The 24,656-nt window shown below is 43.6% G+C and overlaps 1 protein-coding gene across 1 annotated transcript in view; it reads left to right on the top strand.

Annotated features, from left to right (window-relative positions):
* Nucleotides 1–24,656, top strand: part of HMCN1 (hemicentin 1) — a 5,606,893-nt gene that overhangs the window by 3,939,193 nt on the left and 1,643,044 nt on the right. The window contains exon 53 of the mRNA XM_044085314.1: nucleotides 21,531–21,681. Within this exon, the coding sequence (XP_043941249.1) occupies nucleotides 21,531–21,681 (151 nt within the window). The remainder of the gene's footprint in view (nucleotides 1–21,530; nucleotides 21,682–24,656) is intronic.

The following is a 24,656-nucleotide window of genomic DNA, read 5'->3' on the forward strand; positions in this document are numbered from 1 at the left end:
GAGCTTGTCCACAGTGGTGCCATTTATGTTCTTGTTCTTATGTTGGCACTGTTTGTCCTGCTGTACCTTCTGTGTTGCCTCTTTCCACTGAGTCTTCTCAGACTTTACTTTCTTATATTTCTGTTTCTTTTTCTGCTGCTGTTCCTGTGAAGTCTTCCCCAGTGCAGGCTGTTGCTTCTGTCTGTTGTCCCCTCTTCTTCTGTCTGTATTCTTACTTCTCTTTCTGGAAGGATCTGTTCTGCCTTCTTTGCCTTCTAGTCCTTGTCCTGTTTCTGTTGCTTCTGGTTCTCACTCTACTGTGCCTCTTTCTCCTGTTGTTTTTGTTGTCCTACTGGTACTGATATGTTAGAGTCTAATAGGAAATTACTTGGTATGTCTGATACTTCTACCGGTGATGATATTGCTTCTTCTAAGTATACTGTTAGTTGTGAATCTGATTTCTGTACTGATATGGATGATTCTCAGCAGTGAACCTCAGCTTCTAGGTGCAGACATCTTTGAAACAAGCATCATAGGAGGAATTCTGAAGGTGTTTCTCATCCTGGTACTGATAGCTAACTTGTCTTTCACTTTTTGTAATATTAATGGTATGGTGTCATTGCCCCGGCATTTGACTGTCTTTTCCTGGATTTCTGCCTTACACTCTGATATTGTTTGTCTGTTGGACATGGTAGGCTTTCCTCTGTCTGGGAAACTTTGTGGAGGGATGGGGTGGTTTGGTCTTTAGGAACAGATCATGGGTCTGGTACTGGGTTACTGTATCATAAATCTGTTGTGGTTGTTTTTCCTGGTAGGGGGGTGGTTGGGGGTTTGTTGTGTAGGCATTCTTTTGTACATTTAGTGATTGTTTATGATTTATGCTTTTATTCCAGTGTCTGAGCATCACTTATTTCAGTTTTTGCAATCTTATTTTTTTAATTTATTGTCCTGTTCTTTTTTATTTTTTTTTTGGTGACTTTAACTGTTGTGTATTAGTCCTCTTGCCTTTACTTACTTTCATGGGGTTGCTCACACCCAAATCGGTTACTGTTTTTGTTCTCCTGCCTTTGAAGTGGTTTCTTCTTCCTTGTCTTTGTGCCTTTTACTGATCATCGTGCTTTGTCCTTTTTCTTTGGGGTTTCTTCTGCATTGTGTAAGGGTAGGGGTCTTTCTCATTTTACTGTGCCTTGGACTATTACTACTACCTGGCAAGATGTCATTACTGAGTTTTAGCCTTTTTATTCTTCTCTTTCTTCTTGGTGGTTGGCCTTTAAAGATAAAACGGTTTCCTGTTATTCTTGGTTTGCCCACTCTTGTTATTCCCTTTTTAAGGGTTCTTCCAACTTTCCCTTTATGCTGCTTTCCAGTCAGCTATGCATTATGCTCCTACCAGTGCCCTTTAACACCTCCGTGAGTTTGCTAAGGTGAGAGTGGTTCTTTGGAACTTAGACCATTTTCTAAAAGGGAGGGGTGGGGAGTTTCTCCCTTATGTTGGTAAATGTACTCTTAAGAAGGAGACCTTTATTAACAGTTTGTTGTCCTCTTCAGGTGATGTTGTTACAACTAAGGAGGGTATTCTGCAAGAAGTTAATTCTTATCCATCCACTTTGTATGGTGGTAAACCTCCCTCTGTGGAATCTTGGTTTATACCTGTGATGCCTGCTGTTTTTAGGGTGGCTCTTGATGCCCCTATTACTTTATTTGGAGTTTGCAAGGCTATTGTTTCTTTCAATGTTGATAGTGCCCCAGGATTGGATGGTCTTTCTTACCATTTTTACCGCTCCCTCTCTCTCTGATGCTCAGGTTTCTGTCCTGGTGCAATTGTTTAATGAGTGGTTTTCTCATGGTTTTTCCCATCCTGGTTTGTTACTGATAGCCCTTACGTTCCTTTGGAAAAAGGGTGACCACAGGTTCTTGTCTAACTGGTGTTCGATTTCTCTGTGCAATACCGATTGTAAGTTGTTTTGTAAGATCTTCCAATTATGTCTCCGGTCAAAGATGCAATATTTGTTGGATCCTGGAGTCTGTGGTGATGTTCTTCGTGTTTCACTGTTGCAGTCATCACATTTGGGGTTATCTGCTTGCAGTAGCCCTCAGTCGGCCTGATTATCAAAGTCTTGGGTCCTGCGTCGGTTGCTGTCTCATCTTCCTTGATGTCAGGTAGTCAGGAGTATAAAGCATGCATCCGACACCATTACACCAGTCTTTCTTGCCGTGCGGTGCCCGAAGCAGAAGCAGTTCACAAGTGCTGGTCGTCTGACTCCTGAAATTTTCATTTTCGAGTTTCAGAACCGAAGTCTTCAACTAAAGCTAAGTACCCTGTTGGGGAAACTTTTTCTTCCTCTAAACGATGTCAGTAAAAGTCAATAATTGTATTTCTTGTGGAAAGCAAATACCTCGTAAAGATTTCCATTCATACTGTATTCCTTGCCTAGGCCTTGACCACGACGTACCTCGCTGTCGGTTTTGTGCCTTATTTAAGCAACGAACTATTCATCGTCGGTATATTTATGCTTCTAAATATTTTGGTGCTCAGTTTAATTATCCAGATATGTCTTCAGTAAGCCATCCGTCTACCGACATTCCGAAAAAACGCAAAGATAAAGACAGAGACAGGCCGCCTAGGTCCAAAGCTGCCAACGACACTTCTCCTAAGCCAGTCACCAGTTCGCCGGTACTCAGTGAGATGCTTTCGCAGCCCCTGATACACGCTACTTCAGATTCACAGGCCTCTACTGAGACCCTTTTGGAGTTTGGTATGCCGCAAGATGCTTCAACCGTGGAACCTGCGGATGTCTCTACCTTGGATGGATCCGGAGCCGCTGTGCAGGCAGCGGCTTCTGAGGGTGTATTCAGGCCTACTGACTTGCATATTAAACCAACGCCATCTTCTTCTTCAAGGCCTAAATCTCGAACTATGACTAGAAAACTGACACCCAGACCGTATGGTCAGGCCTCTATGCCTAAAAAACAAATGATAAGAATGTCTGAAGACCTTATTACTTTAATCAGGGGAAGCCAACCTTCCCCCTCTAAGAGACCTAGGACTGAATTTGCTTATGATACTTCTGACCAGGATTCTGAAATTTCTGTTTCCTCTGATGACCAGGATTTACCCTTATCTACCTATGAGGATTCTGATGCAGAAGACTCTATTCCCCCTGCTTCCCCCCAGAGGATTTCTCTTTTGGTGAAACCTTGCATACTCTTAGGGAGCATTTTCATTGGGAAAGCCAGGATTACTCTGATTCTAAAAAGAGGCTTAAGGATTTCTTACTCCTGCCCCAGCACAGGTCTTTAGCTATCCCTCCTGTACTGGACATTGTGGATGATGCCTTTTTAAAATCTAGCTTGGCCCCTGACTCTTTACCTCCTGCTCCCAGAAAACCTGATAGATATTACAGGGTTCCTGACTCTCACAAGTTCCTTTTTAAAAATCCCACTGCGGATCCTGAGACCATTTCACAGGGACCCAAGGGCATTAAGGCTACTACTGCCAAAAATACTACACCCTCTGATAGAGACTCCAGGGTGCTGGATAGATGGGGTAAGAAGGTATACACTTCTGCAACCTTGGCCATCAGGGCTTTAAACTGCCAGTTTCATATGTTAAAGTATCAACAGCATATTATTGGATTGCTTAAACAGAAAATGATGTTGATTCCTGATTGTGTTGAAAATAAGGATTTACAGGATTTAATGCATTCTGCTGAACAGGTTGGAAAACATACTTTGCAATGTGGTTTTGATTCACTAGAGGCATCTTGCAGGGCTGCTGTCACTGGGTATGTACTTAGAAGGCATGCTTGGCTCCTTGCCAGATCATGTTAATGCTAAATTACTGGATGATCCCTTAAATCAGGACCACCTGTTTGGTAACAAAGCAGAAGAAGTTCTTAAAAAGATGAAGGAAAAAGCTAAATCTATGCAAATTGTTAAAGATTTCCTGCAAGTACAGCCTCCAAGATTTAGTAGGCATTGACCTTCTAAGATTTGGTCCTTTCCTGCCTCTTCCAAGCCGTCTCGGTCCAAAACCAGGTCCAGCAGGACACCCAGGCTTCAGTCCCAGGGTACGCACGGACTAAGCAGTAAGGGGCTCCCACTTCCAAATCAAGGAGTAGTAAGACCCCCTATGGTAAATTGTCTCAATGACTTAACTTTAAAACTTCCAAGCACTTCTCAACTGACTGCTCCTTTAGGAGGAAAGATTGCTCTGCAGGCAAAAAACTGAGAACTCATTACCCAGGACAAATGTGTTTTAAATATATTTTCCCAAGGATACAGATTTCAATTCCATATGTTACCAACCCCAAACGGTTGGCCAGATCTACCCCCACATCAGTAGGCAGAGGCTCAAAAGCATGTACTGCCTCTCTTAAGCATAAAGGCTATTCAGACTGTACCAGAAGAGGAAAAGGGACAAGGCTTTTACTCAAGACTCTTTCTGGTACCCAGAAAAGACAACTCATGGCATCCTATCCTGGACCTATCTGCCTTAAACACCTTTTTGGTGATTCCAAAATTCAAGATACTAACTCTTCACCAGTTACTTCCTATGCTAGGCAAAGATGCCTGGTTGGCAACACTCTATTTAAAGGAAGCCTACCTGCATATCCCAATCAGGGAATCTTGCAGAAGATACCTACGCTTCAAAGCAGGCTACTTGCACTATCAGTTCTCTGCACTTCCCTTTGGCTTATCTACTGCGCCCAGGGTATTCACAAAGTGCCTAGCTCCAATCATTGCATTTTGCAGGCAAAGATATATTCAAATATATCCAGACCTGGACGATTGTCTAATTCAGGCAGAAAGCCAGGACATACTTTTGAATCATCTAGCATTTGTACAAAAGGTGCTAACTTGTTGGGGTACACCATAAACAAAAAGAAATCACATCTGGTACCCTGTCAACAAATTATATTCCTGGGAGCAAGCCTGAATACAACTTCCTAGATGGCTTTCCTCATGCCAGATAAACAAATTCATTTGACAACTTATTTCAAACTAATGGCCACAAAACCCTGCTATCTGCAAGGCAAATACTGCAAGCCTTGGGGTTCATGGCCTCCTGCATTCTACTAATTCCATATGCAAGACTGCATATGAGGAAACTACAATGGTATCTAAAAAGCCTATGGTGTCAACATTCTCAGGACCTAGAAGCAATGATTCCTATCATACCTTGGCTGCGGTTAGAGTTCCTTTGGTGGGCAGAGGCCTGCCACCAAAACAAGGGACTACCATTCACTCTACCCCCTGCCGCCCAAACCCTAACAACAGACGCATCAGACTTTGCATGGGGGGCACACCTGGCAGGGAAGTGCATTCAGGGCAAATGGAACCCAAGTCAAATGCACCTGCATATCAATCAAAAAGAAATGCTAGCTGTACAGAATGTTCTGACAGCCTTCAAGGACCACATTCTTCCAGGACAATTAATGGTAAAGACGGACAACACCACTGTTATGTGGTACATAAACAAGCAGGGGGGCACCCATTCTTACCCCCCTCTACAGACTAGCCATGACTCTGTGGAACACAGCCTTGAGCTACCAAGTGCATCTACAGGCTCAATTTCTGCCAGGAAAACTAAATACACTGGCAGAACTAAGCAGAAATCTCATGGACCCACACGAGTGGAAACTGGAACCAAAGACTTTCAACATGTTGACAAACAAATGGGGGAGCCCAGATATAGACCTGTTTTCCTCCCCCAGAACTACCAATTGCACAAATTCTGCACAAGGACTCCCCACAAACAAGCTTGGAACATGGATGCTCTGTCCTTCAGCTGGAAAAACCTATTAGTTTATGCCTTTCCTTCTCTGCCTCTCCTACCCAAGGTACTACTAAAGATCAAACAGGACAGACCAAAGATTATACTGATTGCACCAGACTGACCACGCCAACACTGGTACCTCCTCTTGCGCAGTGTGTCACTGCTGACGCCATGGTACCTGCTTCAGACCCCTACCCTGTTGTCACAACAGAAGAACTAGATTCTACACCGTCAGCTTCAAACCGGGAACCTGGCAGCCTGGCTAATTACCTAACCTCTCTGCTACCATCCCTCAGTAAACTAGTGTTGGATGTCATTATGGAGGCAAGGAGGCCTAGTACTAGAAAATCTTATGCTGAAAAATGGAAAAGATTCTGTGCCTCAACCAAATTCAAGAGATGGGCACAGCAGTGCCAAATTTACCTCAGATTCTTCAATACCTAACTGAGATGCTTCACAAGGGCCTTTCTTTTTCCTCCATTAAAATTCACACCTCAGCCATTTCAGCTCATTATAACACAGAAACACCCCTCTTCTCTCACCCACTGCTCAAGCAGTTCCTCAGAGGGGCCAAAAACATAAGGCCACCCAGGAGAGCCCCAACCCCAGCCTGGGATCTCAACTTTGTATTGGAAAAACTCACTTTTCCTCCTTTTGAGCCAGCTGCAAGTGCAGATTTAAAATTCCTTTCTTGGAAAACAGCCTTCCTTTTAGCAATCACTTCAGCAAGAAGGGTATCTGAATTACAGGCCCTTATGGCAGTGGAGCCTTTCATTATCTTTCATGTGGACAGGGTTTCCCTCAGGACCAGTCCCTCCTTCATGCCCAAGGTGGTATTCAGTGTGGCTCTTAATCAATCCATTCATTTGCCTACCTTCTTTTCTAATCCACAGAACAAAGGGGAATGGATACTGCACTCCTTAGATGTGCACAGACAACTTAGATTTTACTTGGAGAGAACTAAATCTCAAAGGAAATCTGAACAACTGCTGGTGGCATTTGCTGCAGGGGCAGAGGGGAAGGCTATTTCAAAGCAAACCATTTCTAAATGGATAGACCATTGCATTTATTTCTGCTATAAGCACCATGGAAAACCTATCCTGCGGGGATTAGACCCCATTCAACCAGGGCTGCATCCACCTCTACAACCTTTCTCAGAGGTGTACCTACCAGGGACATCCTAGAAGCTGCTACCTGGAGTTCTGTACATACTTTCACCAAACATTACCATTTACCAATTTTCTCTAAATCCAGAGCTGGCTTTGCCACTGCAGTATTGCAGGGCCTTATAGCTGGTCCTAATGCTATCTAAATGCCTCCTCCCATCCTTAGCTTTGGGAATCTACCCAAATGTGATGACTGCAAAAGTGAAACATGAAGAACATAGTACAGTTGTGTACACTTACCATAAATGTAGATGTTCGAGTGTATTCCCTGTTGCAGTCCTGGTTACCCTCCCTCCGGTCCCCTGACTTCTTTTGGCTATACCTTTACTCTCCTTTACTATGCTTAAAAGCTTTTTGGTGTATTTGCTTTTTTGTTGGAGGTGTTACCTTGTGTGTGTATATATATATATATATATATATATATATATATATATATATATTTAATTGCTTCCCATTAGGGGGGGACCTGACATCTGGGGCAAGAAAAACTGATGTAATTGCATTGGCCGCATGCTTTATACCCCTGACTACCTGACGTCACGGAAGATGAGACAGCAGCCGACGCAGGACTCAAGACTTTGATAATCAGGCTGACTGAGGGCTACTGCAAGCAGGTAACCCCAAATGCGATGACTGCAACAGTGAATACACTCGAACATCTACATTTATGGTAAGTGTACACAACTGTACTTTTCTGGTAGGCCTATGCTTTTGTTGAAGTCTTTTGCCTCCTTTGTTCATGCTTCTGATTCTGCTCTGCTACTCTCTTTTGACTTGACCAAAGCATTTGACAGTGTTTGTCTTTCAGCCTTATTGGCCATATTAAATACTTATGGATTTAGTCCTCTTCTTCTTCTTCAATGTATTGCTTCCATTTATTCAGCTTCTGTTATTGTTCCTGTGGTTAATGGCTGGATGTGAGCTGAAACTGCTATGAAGAATGGTGCATCAAGGTTATCTCTTGAGCAGTTATCTTTTTACTCTGGTGGTGGCTGCTGTGTTTTTTAAGGTGAGGACATACATTTCCTTGTCTCCTTTTTCTTTTTTATGTTCTGACGTTTTGGTACCTCATTTTCTGTCTTATGCAGAAGATGTTATTATTGTTGCAGAGTCTTCTTCTGATGTCCTTCTATTCCCATGTTGCAGTATTCACAACCTTTGGGTTATCCACTGCTTAGCTACCTGAATGTCTGGCCAGTGTACAAAAGCTTTAGTCACTGCACGGTACGTGCGACGTCTGATCTGACATTGGCCGTAGGGTGCGTGGGACATAGAAGTGATGTCTACACGTACCTTTCCTCTGAACTTCTCTGCTGCCATCGAACGTCAGCTGTTCCTGCCATCTCTACCATTGGATCTTCGTATTTAAGATAAGTACCCCATTGGGGCCATTTTTCTTCTTCTCTTTTTGGGTCACTGCATACCTGCTTAAGTTCATGTCATCAAGGAGAGGAAAGTGTAGGTGCAGACATCAGATCTCCCATAAGGACTCCCATGACCTCTGCCTTTTCTGTTTAAGGCCCAACCACGACCACAAAACCTGCGCGATTTGTCAGGCCTTCATTCGTAAGACTCTCCGTAGCCATCTGCATGCCCTAAACATCTACTTAGAAAACCAGCATCTTAAACATCTGGCTCTGGGGATGGAAGGGCCATCCAGTCAGATCGTTGAACCACCAAAGAAGAAGGCCAAGGTTTCCAGGCCTGAACTTACTGCTGCATGTCCTCCACCTGATGTTGCCCCTGTGGCTGATTTTTGCCCAGAGGAATGTACTGAACTAGACGAGTTAGGTATTGCAGGTACCATTCGGGAGGCCGCCACTGGGGATGCACAAGCCAGTGCATTTCTTTGTGCCGGTCCCAAGCCCGGATAAATGGGGAGGGTTGTGTCAGGAAGGGCATCCGGCATAAAACCTCTGCCAAAAATTACTGATGCGGAGAACTTTTCATAATTACATACCTGATCGGTCGAGGCCCGGGTTAACAACGACCGCCACCAGTACTGTTAGCCAACAGGGTGCTGGCGGAAATTGTGCTACTGTTGGCCAAAGAAGAAGAGGAGGGGGAAGGCATGCCTGAAGAAGAAGAGGAGGGGGAAGGCATGCCCGACGGCAGGAAGAGAGGAGGAAAGTTAGGAGTGTAGTACTGAGGGTAGGAACTTTGAATTTTGGCAGTATGCCTGGTATAGGGAGAGAGCTAGCTGATATGATGGAGAGAAGGAAGGTTGATATATTGTGAGTGCAAGAGACCAGATGGGAGGGAAGTAAGGCCAAGTGTATAGGAGGCGGGTTCAAATTGTTCTATCATGGTGTGGATGGCAGAAGAAATGGGGTAGGGGTTATCCTAACGGAACAGTATGCCAATAGTGTTTTGGAGGTGAAGAGAGTGTCTGATAGAGTGATGTTTATGAAGCTTAAAATTGATGGTATAATGATGAATGTTGTTAGTGCATATGCTCCACAAGTTGGGTGTGCGATGGATGAGAAAGAAAAATTTTGGAGTGAGTTGGATGAAGTGGTGGTGAGTGTACCCAAGGGTGAGAGACTAGTGATTGGAGTGTACTTCAATGGGCATGTTGGTGAAGTGAACAGAGGGGATGAGGAAGTGATGGGTAGGTATGGTGTTAAGGAGAGGAATGCAGAAGGTCAGATGATTGTGGATTTTGCGAAAAGGATGGACATGGCTGTGGTGAATACGTATTTTAAGAAGAGGGAGGAGCATAGGGTGACATACAAGAGTGGAGGAAGATGCACACAGGTGGATTATATCCTATGTAGGAGGGCCAGTCTGAAGGAGATTGGAGACTGTAAAGTGGTGACTGGGGAAAGTGTAGTTAAGCAGCATAGAATGGTGGTCTGCAGGCTGATGTTGGTGATCAAAAAGCGGAGGAGGAGTGTGAAAGCAGTGCCAAGGATTAAATGATGGAAGTTAAAAAAGGGTGATTGTGAGGTGGAGTTCATGGAAGAGTTAAGACAGGCACTGGGAGGCAATGAAGAGTTACCGAATAGCTGGGCAACTACAGCAGAGCTAGTAAGGGAGACTGCTAGGAAGGTGCTTGGTGTGACATCTGGACAGAGGAAGGAGGACAAGGAGACATGGTGGTGGAATGAGGAAGTACAGGAGAGTATACAGAGGAAGAGGCTGGCGAAGAAGAAGTGGGATTGTCAAAGAGATGAAGAAAGTAGACATGAGTATAAGGAGATGAGGCGCATGGCAAAGAGAGAGGTGGCAAAGGCTAAGGATAAGGCATATAGAGAGTTGTATGAGAGATTGGATACTAAAGAGGGAGAAAAGGACCTGTACCAATTGGCTAGACAGAGGGATAGAGCTGGGAAAGATGTGCAGCAGGTAAGGGTGATAAAGGACAGTGAGGGAAACGTACTCACAAGTGAGGAGAGTGTGTTGAGTAGATGGAAAGAGTACTTTGAAGGGCTGATGAATGAAGAGAATGAGAGAGAGAGAAGGTTGGATGATGTGGGGATAGTGAATCAGGAAGTGAAGCAGATTAGCAAGGAGGAAGTAAGGACAGCTATGAAGAGGATGAAGAATGGAAAGGCTGTTGGCCCAGATGACATACCAGTGAAAGCATGGAGGTGCCTAGGAGAAATGGCAGTGGAATTTTTAACCAGATTGTTTAATGAAATTTTGGAAAGTCAGAGGATGCCTGAGGAGTGGAGAAAAAGTGTTTTGGTACCTATCTTTAAGAATAAGGGTGATGTGCAGATCTGCAGTAACTACAGAGGGATAAAATTGATCAGTCACAGCTTGAAGTTATGGGAAAGAGTAGTGGAAGCTAGGTTAAGAAGGGAGGTGATGATTAGTGATCAGCCGTATGGTTTCATACCAGGAAAGAGCACTACAGATGCAATATTTGCTCTGAGAGTGTTGTTGGAGAAATACAGAGAAGGTCAGAAGGAGTTGCATTGTGTCTTTGTGGACTTAGAGAAAGCATATGACAGGGTGCCTAGAGAGGAGTTCTGGTATTATATGAGGAAGTCAGGAGTGGCAGAGAAGTATGTAAGAGTGGTACAGGATATGTACAAGGGTAGTGTGACATTGGTGAGGACTGCGGTGGGAGTGACAGATACGTTTAAGGTGGAGGTGGGATTACATCAAGGATCAGCTCTGAGCCCTTTCTTATTTGCAGTGGTGATGGACAGGTTGACAGATGAGGTTAGACAGGAGGCCCCGTGGACTATGATGTTTGCAGATGACATTGTGATATGTGGTGAGAGTAGGGACCAGGTTGAGGAGACCCTGGAGAGGTGGAGATGTGCTTTAGAGAGGAGAGGAATGAAGGTCAGCAGGGCTAAAACAGAATATATGTGTGTAAATGAGAGGGAGGGTAGAGGAATGGTGAGGATGCAAGGAGTAGAGTTGGTAAAGGTGGATGAGTTTAAGTACTTGGGATCAACAGTTCAGAGTAATGGTCAGTGTGGAAGAGAGATGAAGAAGAGAGTACAGGCAGGGTGGAATGGGTGGGGAAGAGTGTCAGGAGTGATTTGTGACAGACGGGTACCAATAAGAGTGAAAGGGAAGGTCTACAAGAGGGTAGTGAGACCAGCTATGTTATATGGGTTGGAGACGGTAGCATTGTTGAAAAGGCAGAAGTCAGAGCTGGATGTGGCAGTGTTATAGATGTTAAGATTTGCACTGGGTGTGACTAGGATGGACAGGATTAGGAATCAGTATATTAGAGGGTCAGCTCAGGTTGGACAGTTTGGAGACAAAGCAAGATAGGTGAGATTGCGTTGGTTTGGACATGTGCTGAGAAGGGATGCTGGGTATATTGGGAAAAGGATGCTAAGGATGGAGCTGCCAGGTAAGAGGAAAAGAGGAAAGCCTAAGATGAGGTTTATGGATGTGGTGAGAGAGGACATGCAGGCGGTTGGTGAGAAAGAGCATCATGCAGAGGACAGGAAGAAATGGAAACAGATTATCCGCTGTGGCGACCCCTAATGGGAACAGCCAAAAGAAGATGATGATGATTCGGGAGGCCGCAGAACCTAGGGCTGAAAGCACATCCATAGAGGTTTTGCAGACCTTGGGCTCCAGCGATGCAGGGGGAACCTTGGCTTCCAACAAACATCCAGACTGGTCCTTCCACTGCTTCAGAACAGTCTGAACCCAGGCCCTCCTTAGGCCCTATGCCCTCCAGGCCTACCTCTTCCTTAAAAAGGAAACAAAAGACAAAACATGCCTCTCCTCCTTCAGAAAGCCTGCCTGATTGGTAAACTTTATCTCAAAGCTTATTTAATGCCTTCATGGCCCTTAGGTCTTCTATGCCTGCTTCCCCCTGGATGCCCCTCCAGTTATCAGTCCTAGGCCTCAGAATGAAGATACTCTTCCTCTTGAAGCTTAGGACTCTTCATATTCCTCTTCAGAGGACTCTGTTTCTTATGGCTGTCAGTTGCCTTCCCCTCTTGGGTATGCTTTCCTCGAGAAGGACTCTGCTGAGGCAGACTCCCCTGGAGAGGATCTTATCTTTGGTGGAGCCATCTCTAAAATGAAAGAGTTTTTTAAATGAGATTCCTCTGAAATGTCCGAGATTCAAAAGAGGTATTATGAACTCTTAAAAATGGACACCCCTTCACCTTCTGCCATCCCCCCAGTCTTACCAGCCTTTTTAGATACCTTCTATGCATGCTCTCAAAATCCTCAATCCCAACAAACAGCCCCTAGAAGGGCTAACAAGTTGTATAAGGTCCAAGAAGGGGCCAAATGTCTGATTAAATGCCCTGTTGCAGACCCTGGCACTGTTTCAGTCTCTGCAGACAAACTCTCCAGATTACTTCCCTCCACCTCTGTCCTTCCCACTGATAAGGAGAGTAAGACTGTGGAAGACATTGGCAAAAATGTATACATTTCTGCCACTTTGGCTTTTAGGGTGGTTCATTACCAGATACACATGTCTAAGCATGCCCTGGCCCTTTTGACTCAGGTTTCCAAACTTTTAGCTGATCTCCCAGACTCGTCTTCTAAGCCTCAAATATCTAGCCTCATCTCCTTGTACTCTCAAGTGACAAGACACTCGATCAGATGCAGCTGTGATGCTGCAGAGGCCTTGGCCATATCTGCAGCTCCTTCCTCAGTGCTTAGAAGGTATTCTTGGCTGAGACTCCAGCCCCTTCTTGATGATATCAGGGCTAAACTCCTGGATGCACCCCGGGACAATTCTGCCCTTTTTGGGACTAAAGTGACAGACCTTTTCAAGACCCTTCAGCAAAAGGGGAAGGAATTACAAGACTTAAAACATCTGTTTGTATCTCCATTCCCTAAATTCCATAGGAATTATCCCACCAAGACACAGTTCATAAGGAAGCGCTCTGCTCCTACCCCTCATGCCAGGAGCAAAAAGAGCCCCAGGAAGCAGCAGCCTCCTTCCAGGCCTGCTCAGACTCCAGTTCAGAAACCTCAGTTTCAGGACAGAGCAGGTATTCTATGACTGCCTGCCTTTCCCCTCACCCCCCCCCCCGATTCCATTCCCCTGTCCTAAAGACTCTCTCACTGTGGGGCTTATCTATCATAGAAAAGGGTTTCTTCATGATTTGGGTCATTCCTCCTTCCTTAAGAGGCATCCCACAGCCACCAAAGGACCAGCTTCCTCTTTTCCAGACAGTCTAAGACAGCCTCCTCTCTCAAGGGACTATTCAGCCTGTCCCTCTGTCTGAAAAGGGAAAGGGCTTTTACTCCAGACTTTTCCTAGTCCCAAGGAAAGATGGCCCATGGAGACCCATCCTGGATCTCTCCCACCTCAACCTTTTTCTACAAGTACCCACATTTCTCATGTTTACACTCCAGGCTCTTTCCCTCTGCTAATGCTTCAGGCATTTCTGGCCACTGTGGACATCAAAGATACATAGCTACATATCCCCATAAGGCCCAACTACAGGAAGTATTTATGATTCTCTGTGGGTTCCTTGCATTTTCAGTTCTCTGCCTTGCCTTTTGGACTATCTACTGCTCCAGGGGTATTCACCAAGTATCTGGCTCCAGTGGTAGCCTATTGCAGAGTCCATGGGATTCATATATTTCCATACTTAGACGATCTCCTGATCCAGGCAGGTTGCTCCACTTCCCTTCACATCCATCTCCAAAACGTCATCTCTGTCCTGCAGTCCATGGAGTTCAACATCAGTTTCCCCAAGTCCAAACTAAACCCTCCCAGGACCATGTTTTCCTGGGGTGCAGAATAAGGACAGATGTTATGAGTGCATTCCTTCCACCCTGAAAGGTGGAAAGCCTGAGGCTATACCTACTGTCTGTCCTCCACGCCACTACTACGACAGCTAATATCTCAGACTCATAGGACATATGGCCTCCACTGTACCCATGTTGCCACTGGCAACACTCCACATGAGGAAACTTCAGTGGTGCCTGAGATCTACATGGACTCAGCATTCCCACCCCTTGGACAACAGTATTCCCTTCCTACCATGCCTAAGGAAGGAGATCCTTTGGTGGTTGGATCAAGTCTCTCTCAACCCAGGACTTCCATTACAATCCCTCAACCCAGTCCAGGAGATGTATACAGATGTCTCAGACCTGGGCTGGGGAGCTGCTATGGGCGGCTTCAAGGTGTAAGACACATGGACAGGCCCCTTCAAGCGGGAGCATATCAACATCAGAGAAATGAGGGCCTTCCAACACATTCTGAAGCAAGGCCATCTGAAGTTGTTCACAGACAACACTACAGTACTCTGGTATGTGAACAAATGGGGGGAACAAAAATCTTACTTGCTGTGCAGACTTGCACTCCAGCTCTGAGAACTGGTGGCCCGACATGGAGTCACCCTGCAGGAAGTCTATATTCCCTCAGCTCAGAACACTCAGGCAGACACCTTGAGCAGGTTCATGTCACAGTCCCACAAATGGATGCTACACAGGGATGTGTTCCTGGACATAGTCCACAAATGGGGTACACCACAAATAGATCTGTTTGCCTTCCCTCTGAACAGACAACTCCCCCTCTTTTGTACCAGGGGCACCCACCCCCCTATTGAGGGCAGTGGATGCCTTCTCAGTCTCATGGAAGGGGATGTTTCTCTGTGCACCACTCCCCCTGTCCCACTCCTGCAAAAAGTCCTGTTGACAAACCAGAAATCTTGCTGGTGACTCCCTTTTGGCCAAGACAGCATTGGTTACCTCTCCTTCTGCATTTAGCCAGGGGCAATCATCACAAGTTACCTCACAGAGTGTACCTTATCACACAGGACAAGGGATCCCTAATCCATCCCCACTTGGAATCTCTGAACCTAACCCTGAGGGTGATAGAGTTGTGATTCCTTTCAAGCACCTTTGCACTGAGGCCATGTTTAATGTCCTGCAGGAGGCCAGGAAACCCAGTACTAGGAGATCTTATTTGTCCAAATGGAAAAGATTCTCCATTTGGTGTCTTCAAAGACAGCTAGTCCCATTTTAAGGAGAAGTCCCTTTAGTGCTATCCTACCTGTGTGAATTGTTACAGGCAGGGATGGCATATTCTTCTGTTAAGACCCATCTAGCTGCTATTTCAGCTTGTGTGCCTCTTGACCCACCTCTTGCCTCCCGTCTTTCAGTGAAATTATTCCTTAAGGGAGGACTGCACCTCAGGATCCTCAGGAGGCCAGTCCCACCCCCATAGGACCTGAACTACATTTTAGAGAAGCTCACGGTTGCTCCTTTTGAACCAGCATCAAAAGCCTCTCTAAAATAGTGCACTTGGAAGACTGTGTGTTTGGTGGCTTTGACCTCAGCCAGAACAGTGTCAGAGCTCCAGGCCCTCATGGCTACCCTACCTTTTCTAATCTTCCACAAGGATAGAGTGACCCTAAGGACCAACCCTTCTTTTATGCCTAAGATGGTCAATGAGCTGTCCCAGAGTCAATGTATTCACCTCCCCACCTTTTTTTCCATATCAGAATGACAGTAAGAGAGTCCTGCATTCCCTTGATGTTCACAGACAATTAAGATTTGACCTTGACAAGACCAAGTCCCTTAGGAGATCAGAGCAATTGTTTGTTTCCTTTCACTCCAGAGCTCTGCGGTATTTTTCTGTTGCATTTTTTTTCATTAGTGGACCTTTCTCTTAATTTTGCCAAATCCTGTGGTTTTGGTGTAGTTCCCCATGTTGTGGATGCTTCTTTTGCTACACTGGTATCTCTGTCTTGGGTGTGCCTTTTGGTCTTTAAGTCTTGTGAAGCCTGTCATGATAAAGCTGTTCAGCGCTTGACTTTCTGGCATTCTTTTCCATTGTCTTTCCAGAAAAAAAAGTTTATTTGTTAAATGGTGCCTTTTTGGTCAGTTCAGGGTATGTTTCTTCTTTTTATTTATTCCCACATTCCTGGTCCACCGGCCTTTTGTTTGAGGTCTTTTGATTTTTTGGGGCACTTCCTATACACCTGTTAGGAGGGGTATTTTGTATTCTACTCCTGCTTCTGCTGGTGTTAGTTTACTGCACCCTGTCCTTTTTTTGTTATACACTTTGTTTCTTTTTCCAGTATTGTGGCATTTACAGGCTGCATATCTTTCTTTGCATGGTCACTTACTCCCAGCATTGTCTGGTTGGTTTTGGCAGATTTGTTTGGCCGAGAAGCATGCATGGAGGGTTCCTTCATTGGAGCTGCGCGAAGTCCAGTCTTTGCTGCTTGCTTGGCATGTGTCTTTAGACTCTATCCCTCCCTTCCTCTAGGGAAGAATGGTATTCATCTCTTTTGACCCATTTCTACATTATTAAAGGGTATCAACATTATTCCCCTGGGAGATTTTTTGGTTTGAGTCAGCGTAGGCATAGTTATGCTTTGTTTCCTCATTGGCATATTTTTTTGCCCTGTGGGTTTAAAGCTGTGTCCACATGATGGGTGTCAGGTTTTAGAGACAGCAGAGCATGTTTTTTCTGCAATGTCCCAGGGTGCCTGGTTTTTGGGAGGGTGTACAGGGTCATTATTCAGTGTCACATGTGTTTCCTGTCACTACTGAGAAATGTTTATATGAGGACTATGGTTGTGCCTGGATGCCAGCTTTTTTTAGGGCAGATTTCCTTTTGGGGTCAGCTTTACATCTTCTTTGGGCTGCCCGTTGTAGTGAGGTACTTGCTGGGAAGATTGTGTCAGTCCCTGATTTGTTGCAGCAGTTGCAAATGAGGTTATGGTGTAAAAGGTGGGGGGCTGAGTAATTTGCCTACCCATTCTTGTTTCTTCTTTTTGCACAACAGGAGATTTACCTTTTTTGATGAATGTGTTGCACTGGTGTTTTTATCAGTGCTTTTTGTGTTTTTAGGTCTATCATTCTCCTGTTTTGCTTTATGAAGTGTATTCCACCAGCTACAGCACTCCTTTTTATTGTGTGCATCCCCAGTGTTTTATCCTCCTTGTGTCCTTCTCTTTTTTTGTTCTCTTTTCACAGTATTACAGGACTATTTGCATTTAGTGTTCCTTTCTTACTTTTATCCATTTGGTTTCTTTGGGGTATGTGTTTGGATATTAGTAAGATTTTGTTCTTTGTTAGGTTTTTATGTTCTGTAGTACTTTTTGGTGTCTTCTTTCTTTTTTATTTTCTTCCTTTTGTCAGACTTTCTTCCAAGCCTTCTTTACTGTTTTCTTTCTCATTCTCAGCCCTGTAGGACTTGCTTGCTGTTAGGGTTTTCCTTAGTCTTTCTTTTTGGCGTAAGGATATTGTTTTTGTTAGGGTTTTCTGGTCCTACACAGCTGTTGTCTCTTTCTTTGTTAGTTTTGCAAGGTATTTTCTTATTTTCTTTTTTTTTTCTTTTCCTGGTCAGTATGACTGCAAGCCCTAGACCAATCACCCTTCACCAGACAGGTTCCAATCAGCACATTTCTCTCACAAGGGTGCAGAAGGGCCCCCTCGATCAAAGATGGCTTGGAAAATGTGGTCAGTATACAACAGCCACCACAAACAGACCCAGATGCAGCAAACCTATATCTGGACTATGCTACAGCTACTAGCGAAACTAATTTAGGTGGGAAACACTAAAAATGTTTTAAACAGCAGAAACACAGCAAGGAGACACTAAAGAACGTTTAAACAGCAAACAAATCAATTATTTAAAACACTGCTTGGCGAGAAAACAGAACTAACAGAGCATGCTTTGCAAATGGTGAAAACGAGCAACAATTACTTTGCAAACAATCAAAATAGAAAAAAAAAGCTTTGCAACAGGGAAAACAGCAACAAAATACAATTTAACATGCACAGTAAAGCAGACAAATGCAGTACAAACAGTGCAGTTTAATTTACAGTATTAAACTACAGTATTAAATAAACAGAACACAATAAAAATGCAGTAAATAGTATAATCAAGCAAAAAAAAGCAGGCAACTTATGTTTTTTGGGAAGCTCAGAAGCCTCTTGTTGTCTGGTATCTCAGCTCAGAGTTGTGGCTGGTAGCCCACTTCAGTTCAGCTCAGTTCAAACAAGCAGAAACTGGCTCAAACACAGGGCTTAAATACCAGAAACTAAAAACATTAAAAATCTTTTAAAAAAATCAAAAGAACCAATGAGGTTGCTTACTCCAAGCCCTAGACCAATCACCCTTCACCAGGCAGGTTCCAATCAGCGCATTTCTTTCTCACAAGGGTGCAGAACTGAGCAGCCATGTGCTCCAGATTTTGCATCATGCTCTGCATTCGACCATAAACAAACCCACTGTTCCACATTAAACAGCTTTGGCTCCGCTACGTGGCTTTTGATTGGTTCATATACCGCAATTGCTGCCAGTCAGCATTGTAGTATACAATCCTATCAAATAGCTGCTCTGCTGTTCTGCATTGAACAGGGTTAGCTGTGCTACACTGTTTTTGATTGTCTCATATTATGCAATTACAGACAATTGCCATTGTGGTATACGAACCAGTCAAGTAATTGTTCCTGAGGATGGGAGCCAATAAAAGCACCCAAATATGTGGCAATTCACATACCAGGAATGGTTGTGGAAAACAGCGTTTAAAGAAAGGGAAAAAAATAGAAGCAAAACAATACCAAAGTAAACAACTGCAATACCAACAGTTAAAAGGAATTCTTTTAACTACTTGCATTGCAGTTATTTACTTTGGTACTGAGGAACAGCTGAGGACATCGTATGTCTTTGTCTGAGGAGGGGGCAATGGAGATGTAATGCTTTTGACTGCATGTGTCTGACAGTAATGCCTTCACTGTTGTACAATGTATGTATTTCTTCTTTAAGTGAATCAGAATGAAACATCTGAGAAGTACCAGGTCAATAAAATAGCACAAATTGCCGGATACATTTCTGTGACTGGGTATGTGGTGGGTCACTTGTGTATCTGTGCCTTTGCATCTTTGTGTGTGACTATCTGTATCCAGCAGTTATAGCCACTTAATTGACAAGAGTATCCTTGGATGTTTTATTCGGAATTAATAAAGAAATACATAAGATATACCAACAGTGAAGTTATTGCTGTGTGTGAGTGACTGTGTGTGTGTGTGTGTGTGTGTGTGTGTGTGTGTGTGTGTGTGTGTGTGTGTGTGTGTGTGTGTGTGTGTGTGTACATATATTTTGGTTGAAAGGCTATGGCCATGGTCAAGGTACACTTTTTGCACAGTGGGAAAATAGGGTGTTCCACATTTTGATTGTTTGTCACACATTGCTATGGTCTGTGTTCCACACTGGCATCTTAGTAGGTTGAGACCTATGATGCAGAAGGTCCCCTTCCAATCAAATATGACTTGGAAAATGTGCTCAGAAAACAACAGCCACTACAAACAGACCCAGATGCAGCAAACCTGTTTCTGGACTATGCTACAGCTACTAGCTACACTAATTTAGGTGGGAAACACTAAAACATTGATTTAAACAGCAAAAAAAAAAAAAAAAAAACAGCAGCGAGACACTAAAAATGTTTTAAAGAGCAGAAAATCAGCAAGGAGATACTAAAGAATGTTTTAAACAACAAATAAATCAGTTATTTAAATCACTGCTTGGTGGGAAAACAGCAAACAGAACAGATGCTTTGCAAACAGTGAAAAGTAGCAACAATCACTTTGCAGACAGTGAAAATAGCAACAAAATATAATTTAACAGGCACAGTTGTTGTATCTTTCGGCTTTTCCTGGTTAGGGGTCGCCACAGCGGAACTCCGGTCTGCTAATGATTGGCAGTAGATTATTACGTACCGAGTTGCCAGCTCTGACGCACAACCTTCAACGAAGGTACGCCCATTCACACATGTCTCCACACAGAAGACGCTTTAGCTGAGAATCGAACAGGACATCTTACTGTGAGGCGACAATGCTACCGCAGCACCACCACAGGCACAGTAAGGCAGACAAATGCAGTACATTCCATTTAATGATACTGTTTGCATTGTTCTGCAGCTCTGGACCACCCAGCTGGTGGAAAGTCATGAAAATTTAATTTATTCTTGGGGAAATTATAATCCTTTTTCAGGAACTCTGGACAGATTCCAGTGCCTATATTTCTGAACCTTAGTCTTTAATGTCAGTATTGGATATGTCACCACTGTATCAGCTTTGGACCTGATCTTATTTTTTAATAGAAATGCCAAAATGCAAGATGTATTCATGTTGTTTGGTATTTCTGGATGGATTGCCAGTTGCACTGAGTAGTGTAGTCACCCAATTAACATGGTGTTAACAGGGAATATAACCATATGGAGTACTGTGATGGGTTACTGGAAAACCAGTAGGATACAAGAAAATGTTTTCCTCTTTTCTGATCTGTGTCCATTCATGAGTGGAGAAGGAGTCCTGGATCTTGGAGTATCACTGGCTTTAACTAGGAAGACTGGTCTTTTCCATACCAGATGACGTGTACAGCTGTGTTTGCCAAGTCTTGGGGGGACTGGTACTGAAAAATGAATATTTAAAGGCAGAATCTGGAAATGACATTTTGTTTTCTGTAAGTATAAGCTGGTTTTATTAACAAGGAGTAACAGTTTAGGTTGCTTGATAATTGAGATATTTTGTTTTCAGCAGAAATCAAGTTTACTTTTTTTCAGTTACCTAACTTCACTGGTGTTTGAATTGCCCCTTGCATTCATCAGTGCCTCACTCATTCTTCACCTTGTACTGTCTTACTATCAGCAGTCGTAACTCGTTACCAGGTAAGCATCTTTTCTCCAGGAAAAAAAAATAAGCTGTGGTCACAGAAAATGTGGTGAGGATTTGAAGGCAGAGGTTGCAAAATGTCTCTTATGGCTGGCCAGCTACTTACAGCAGACATCAGAGAGTTCTTTTCAAGTGATAATCTGTTTCTATGAGCATGGAGTGGTGCTGGCACAATGCATCACTCTTCCATGTGCACACTGCTGAGCGTACTCTTGTGTACCTTTGTTTCACTCACACATCTACTTGTATTACCCCTTGTATCCACTACAGTACACAGTAGCTAGCACTATGGCCTTCTTGTGATTGAAGAAGGCAGGATCATACCTACTTGAATCAATTTCCACCAAATGACCCTTTGAAATTCAGGCTGCTAACGTGATGGTGGCAATAGTGGGTACTTTACCCTTAAACACTTTTTAAGAGAAACTTAGAATTTCTTTGCAGGAGGCTATAGGTGCTGTCATATATTACCATCATTCTGATTGTTGATGAAAATTTGAATGTTTGTGTTATTATTACAGCCCTTGGAAATGGACACACGCATAACTGTGACAGCCAACAGTCGAATCCTCCAGATAAAAGCAGCCCAAGTCTCTGACACTGGAAGGTATACTTGTGTAGCTACTAATATAGCAGGAGAAGATGAAATGGACTTTGATGTCAATATTCAGGGTAAGGTACAAGATGGTGCCATTATGTGTGATTTCTGAATATTTGCGAATATGATTTAATTTTCCGTCAGATAAGTCCTTTACTCTGATTGTTGGTACTACATTTATCTAGGTTTAGTGGTTTGGAAAGTGGGTGTAGGGGGTTGTAAAACCACAACTACCTAGAATAATGTATGTATGGTTTATTGCGTGAGTTAATCCTACTAGACTAGTGGCCTCTTTTTAGTGGAGACCTGAGGAGGTAGTATTCATAAATACCCTTAACCTGCACTGCCAGATCTAGAAAATTAACTGTAGGTGTTGTACTCCATTTGTACTGCTGTCTATCTCAAAATGGCTGGTTTTGTGCTTGTGATGAAGTAAAGGTTTCTAATGCAGTACTTGAGTTTGTTCTAGGTGTACAGTAAGTCATTGATCAATAGCTAACTTCTGTAGTTATCACTGTAAATATGCACTACAATTGCAGTGTATAGCACAAATGTTTGTTGTGAAAATGTAACCATAAACATTTGAATATTTTGTTTTTCTGCTGTCGGACAAGTTTCCTTTATTGAAATCTCAACCATTAAACCTAGTATGTACTTCTATAACATTGTTACACTATGTCTTATAAAACAAAACAAAAACAAAGCTAAATGTCTGTGAGTAATTTGTTTTATCCAGTCTGTACATTAACTTGTATAACAATTATGCATTTAACAATTTTTTTTAAATTTAAACATTCTCTATTTTTGTCAACGTCCTTTAAACACTTTACAGTTTATTAGACTCTGTTATTTTTTTTTAAAGTCTCTTTCATGAGTCTTCTGCATCCAAGTACTGCACACCAGAAGAGGTTCTGAAGCAAATTGTTGTAGCCTTCAGATATTGTGCAGTTTCTCTTTCAGAGTATGTGTGTTCAGTTTCTTATGCCTTTTAAATACTTACGGCTCTCTAGCACGTATCTGCCACTCTACTTTCACAAAGGCAACATTCTAGTTGGTTAATCTTATTCATGAGTCGTGCCTTGATTGCCCATGACACATTTATACCTGATTTGTGTTTGATAGTATGATGACTAACCCAGAGCTCTAACTCCTCCCCTACCCATAATTCCTTGGACTCCAACTTAGTTGCTCAGATATCATTTGCTGATCAAAGACAATGGTTATTCATAAGAGCTCCTGATTCAGCCTTCTGTATCCTTTTGGCTAAGATCAAGCATAGGTTTAGCTGTTATTAAGTTAGTTCAGGCAGTTAGTTAGGGTTTCCTTGTCCTTTCCTATCTAGTTGTTTGTTGTTTGCTGTTAAAAAAAAGGTTTATACACACACACACACACACACACACACACACACACACACACACACACACGCACACACGCACACACACACACACACACACACACACACACACACACACACACACACACACACTTATTTATATATTTATATCAGTATCTATCTGTGCATATATTGTAGTATTTTGCCTGTTTACAGTAGGGCTGTATTTTGGGTGAAACCTTCATTTTTCTTTAGGTTCTCCTCACCATGCCTGAATCCACAGGATTCAAGAAGTGTTTGGTGTGTGGGCATAAACTACCACCCCAGGACCCATACTCCCAAGTGTGTATATTGCTTGGGCACTGAACATTTAGATGTTGATTGTCAGTCCTGTGCCTCCTTTAGTGTCAGAGCTCTTCAGATGAGAAAAGAGAAACTTATTTTGAATGGTCTCCTTCCAGCCCAGACTGGGGCTACTCCTTCAAACTATTCTGTGTCCCCCTCTAAGGAGGATCTCCATAAACCTAAGGATAAGCGGCAAGAAAAAGATAAAGTGTCAGATAAGGATAAGAGAGAGAAAGAGAAGAGAAGCACAAATAACCTACTAAGTCTGCCAAAAAGCAGTCCTTGGAGCTGACAAGTACGCTCAAGCCCGACCTGAAAACCACTGGAAGATCAAATCCAGTGACTCCTTGGGCCCGATCACCTTAAGTGTGAGCCAGATACACAACTGGACCAGTGAGTCCTAAATTTCACTCCCCTATTCTCCAGAGAGGCGATACCCTCAACCACCATCAGTGGCGCCATTCATCTCGAAGTCTCGCGGAACTGGATATCAGTAGCATGATGAGGAAGTTTTTTGAGGGTGCAAATCAAGCTTTAAGTTATCCTGGTATTGTCCCCTGGAACGGTACCAAGTTCTGTCCATAGTAACCCTCCTGTTCTGGAATTTGAACCAGAGCACCTTTGTCAGCACCAGAGCTATGACAAATTTGACACTGAGACCTTCACTGTCTCTCTCAACACTGATGCCATCAGATTAAGATGAAACTTAGAGCTGAAGCATCAGCACCGAGTTTTGGGGGGGGGGGTCAACACTGAGGTTCTCTGAGCCATCTCTCCCTCTTGAGACTTTGGCTGTAGACAGCTTGGATCTGAGATCAGCTTCTGGGCTGGGGTTTATTGGTGTCAAGGGTTCCCTTCCTTCCACAGATTAGAGGGCATCCTCAGTATCGGTGACAGCTTCGGCCTTTGAGGCCTTTGAAAGAGTCTTGACATATTCCAAAGATAAGGTGTCTCCAACCAGTACAGCTCTACTCAAACCCCAGCTAGGGTCTGCTTCCTCCTCTCATCATCTTGTTGGACCATGACAGCTGGTCCCAAGGGCTTCCAAGGAGATCTGCTTTGTCAGTTTCCCTTCCAATTTTGAACCTTCTGCTGTTGCCCCAGAAGGTGTTCCCAGAAAGCAGACATGCAAACGAAGTATTTAGACTCTTCCTCAGAGTCATTCACCAAAGATACTGACTTAGAGGAAGGGTAGAGTTCCCCTTGTTTCGTCTCTGAAGATGTTGCCTTTGGTGATATTCTTGAATTGATGAAACGGAGAGAGGATTGGTTGTCCCAAGACCCTTCGCTGGATGAGTCAGTGCTCTTGGAACCCTTTGGTTCCAGACCAACATCATCCTGGGTGGTACCACCGTTTGACCCCCCCCCCCC

Source organism: Protopterus annectens, chromosome 10.part0 (assembly GCF_019279795.1).
Source record: "Protopterus annectens isolate FY-2018-M chromosome 10.part0, PAN1.0, whole genome shotgun sequence".
Lineage (NCBI taxonomy): Eukaryota > Metazoa > Chordata > Ceratodontiformes > Protopteridae > Protopterus > Protopterus annectens.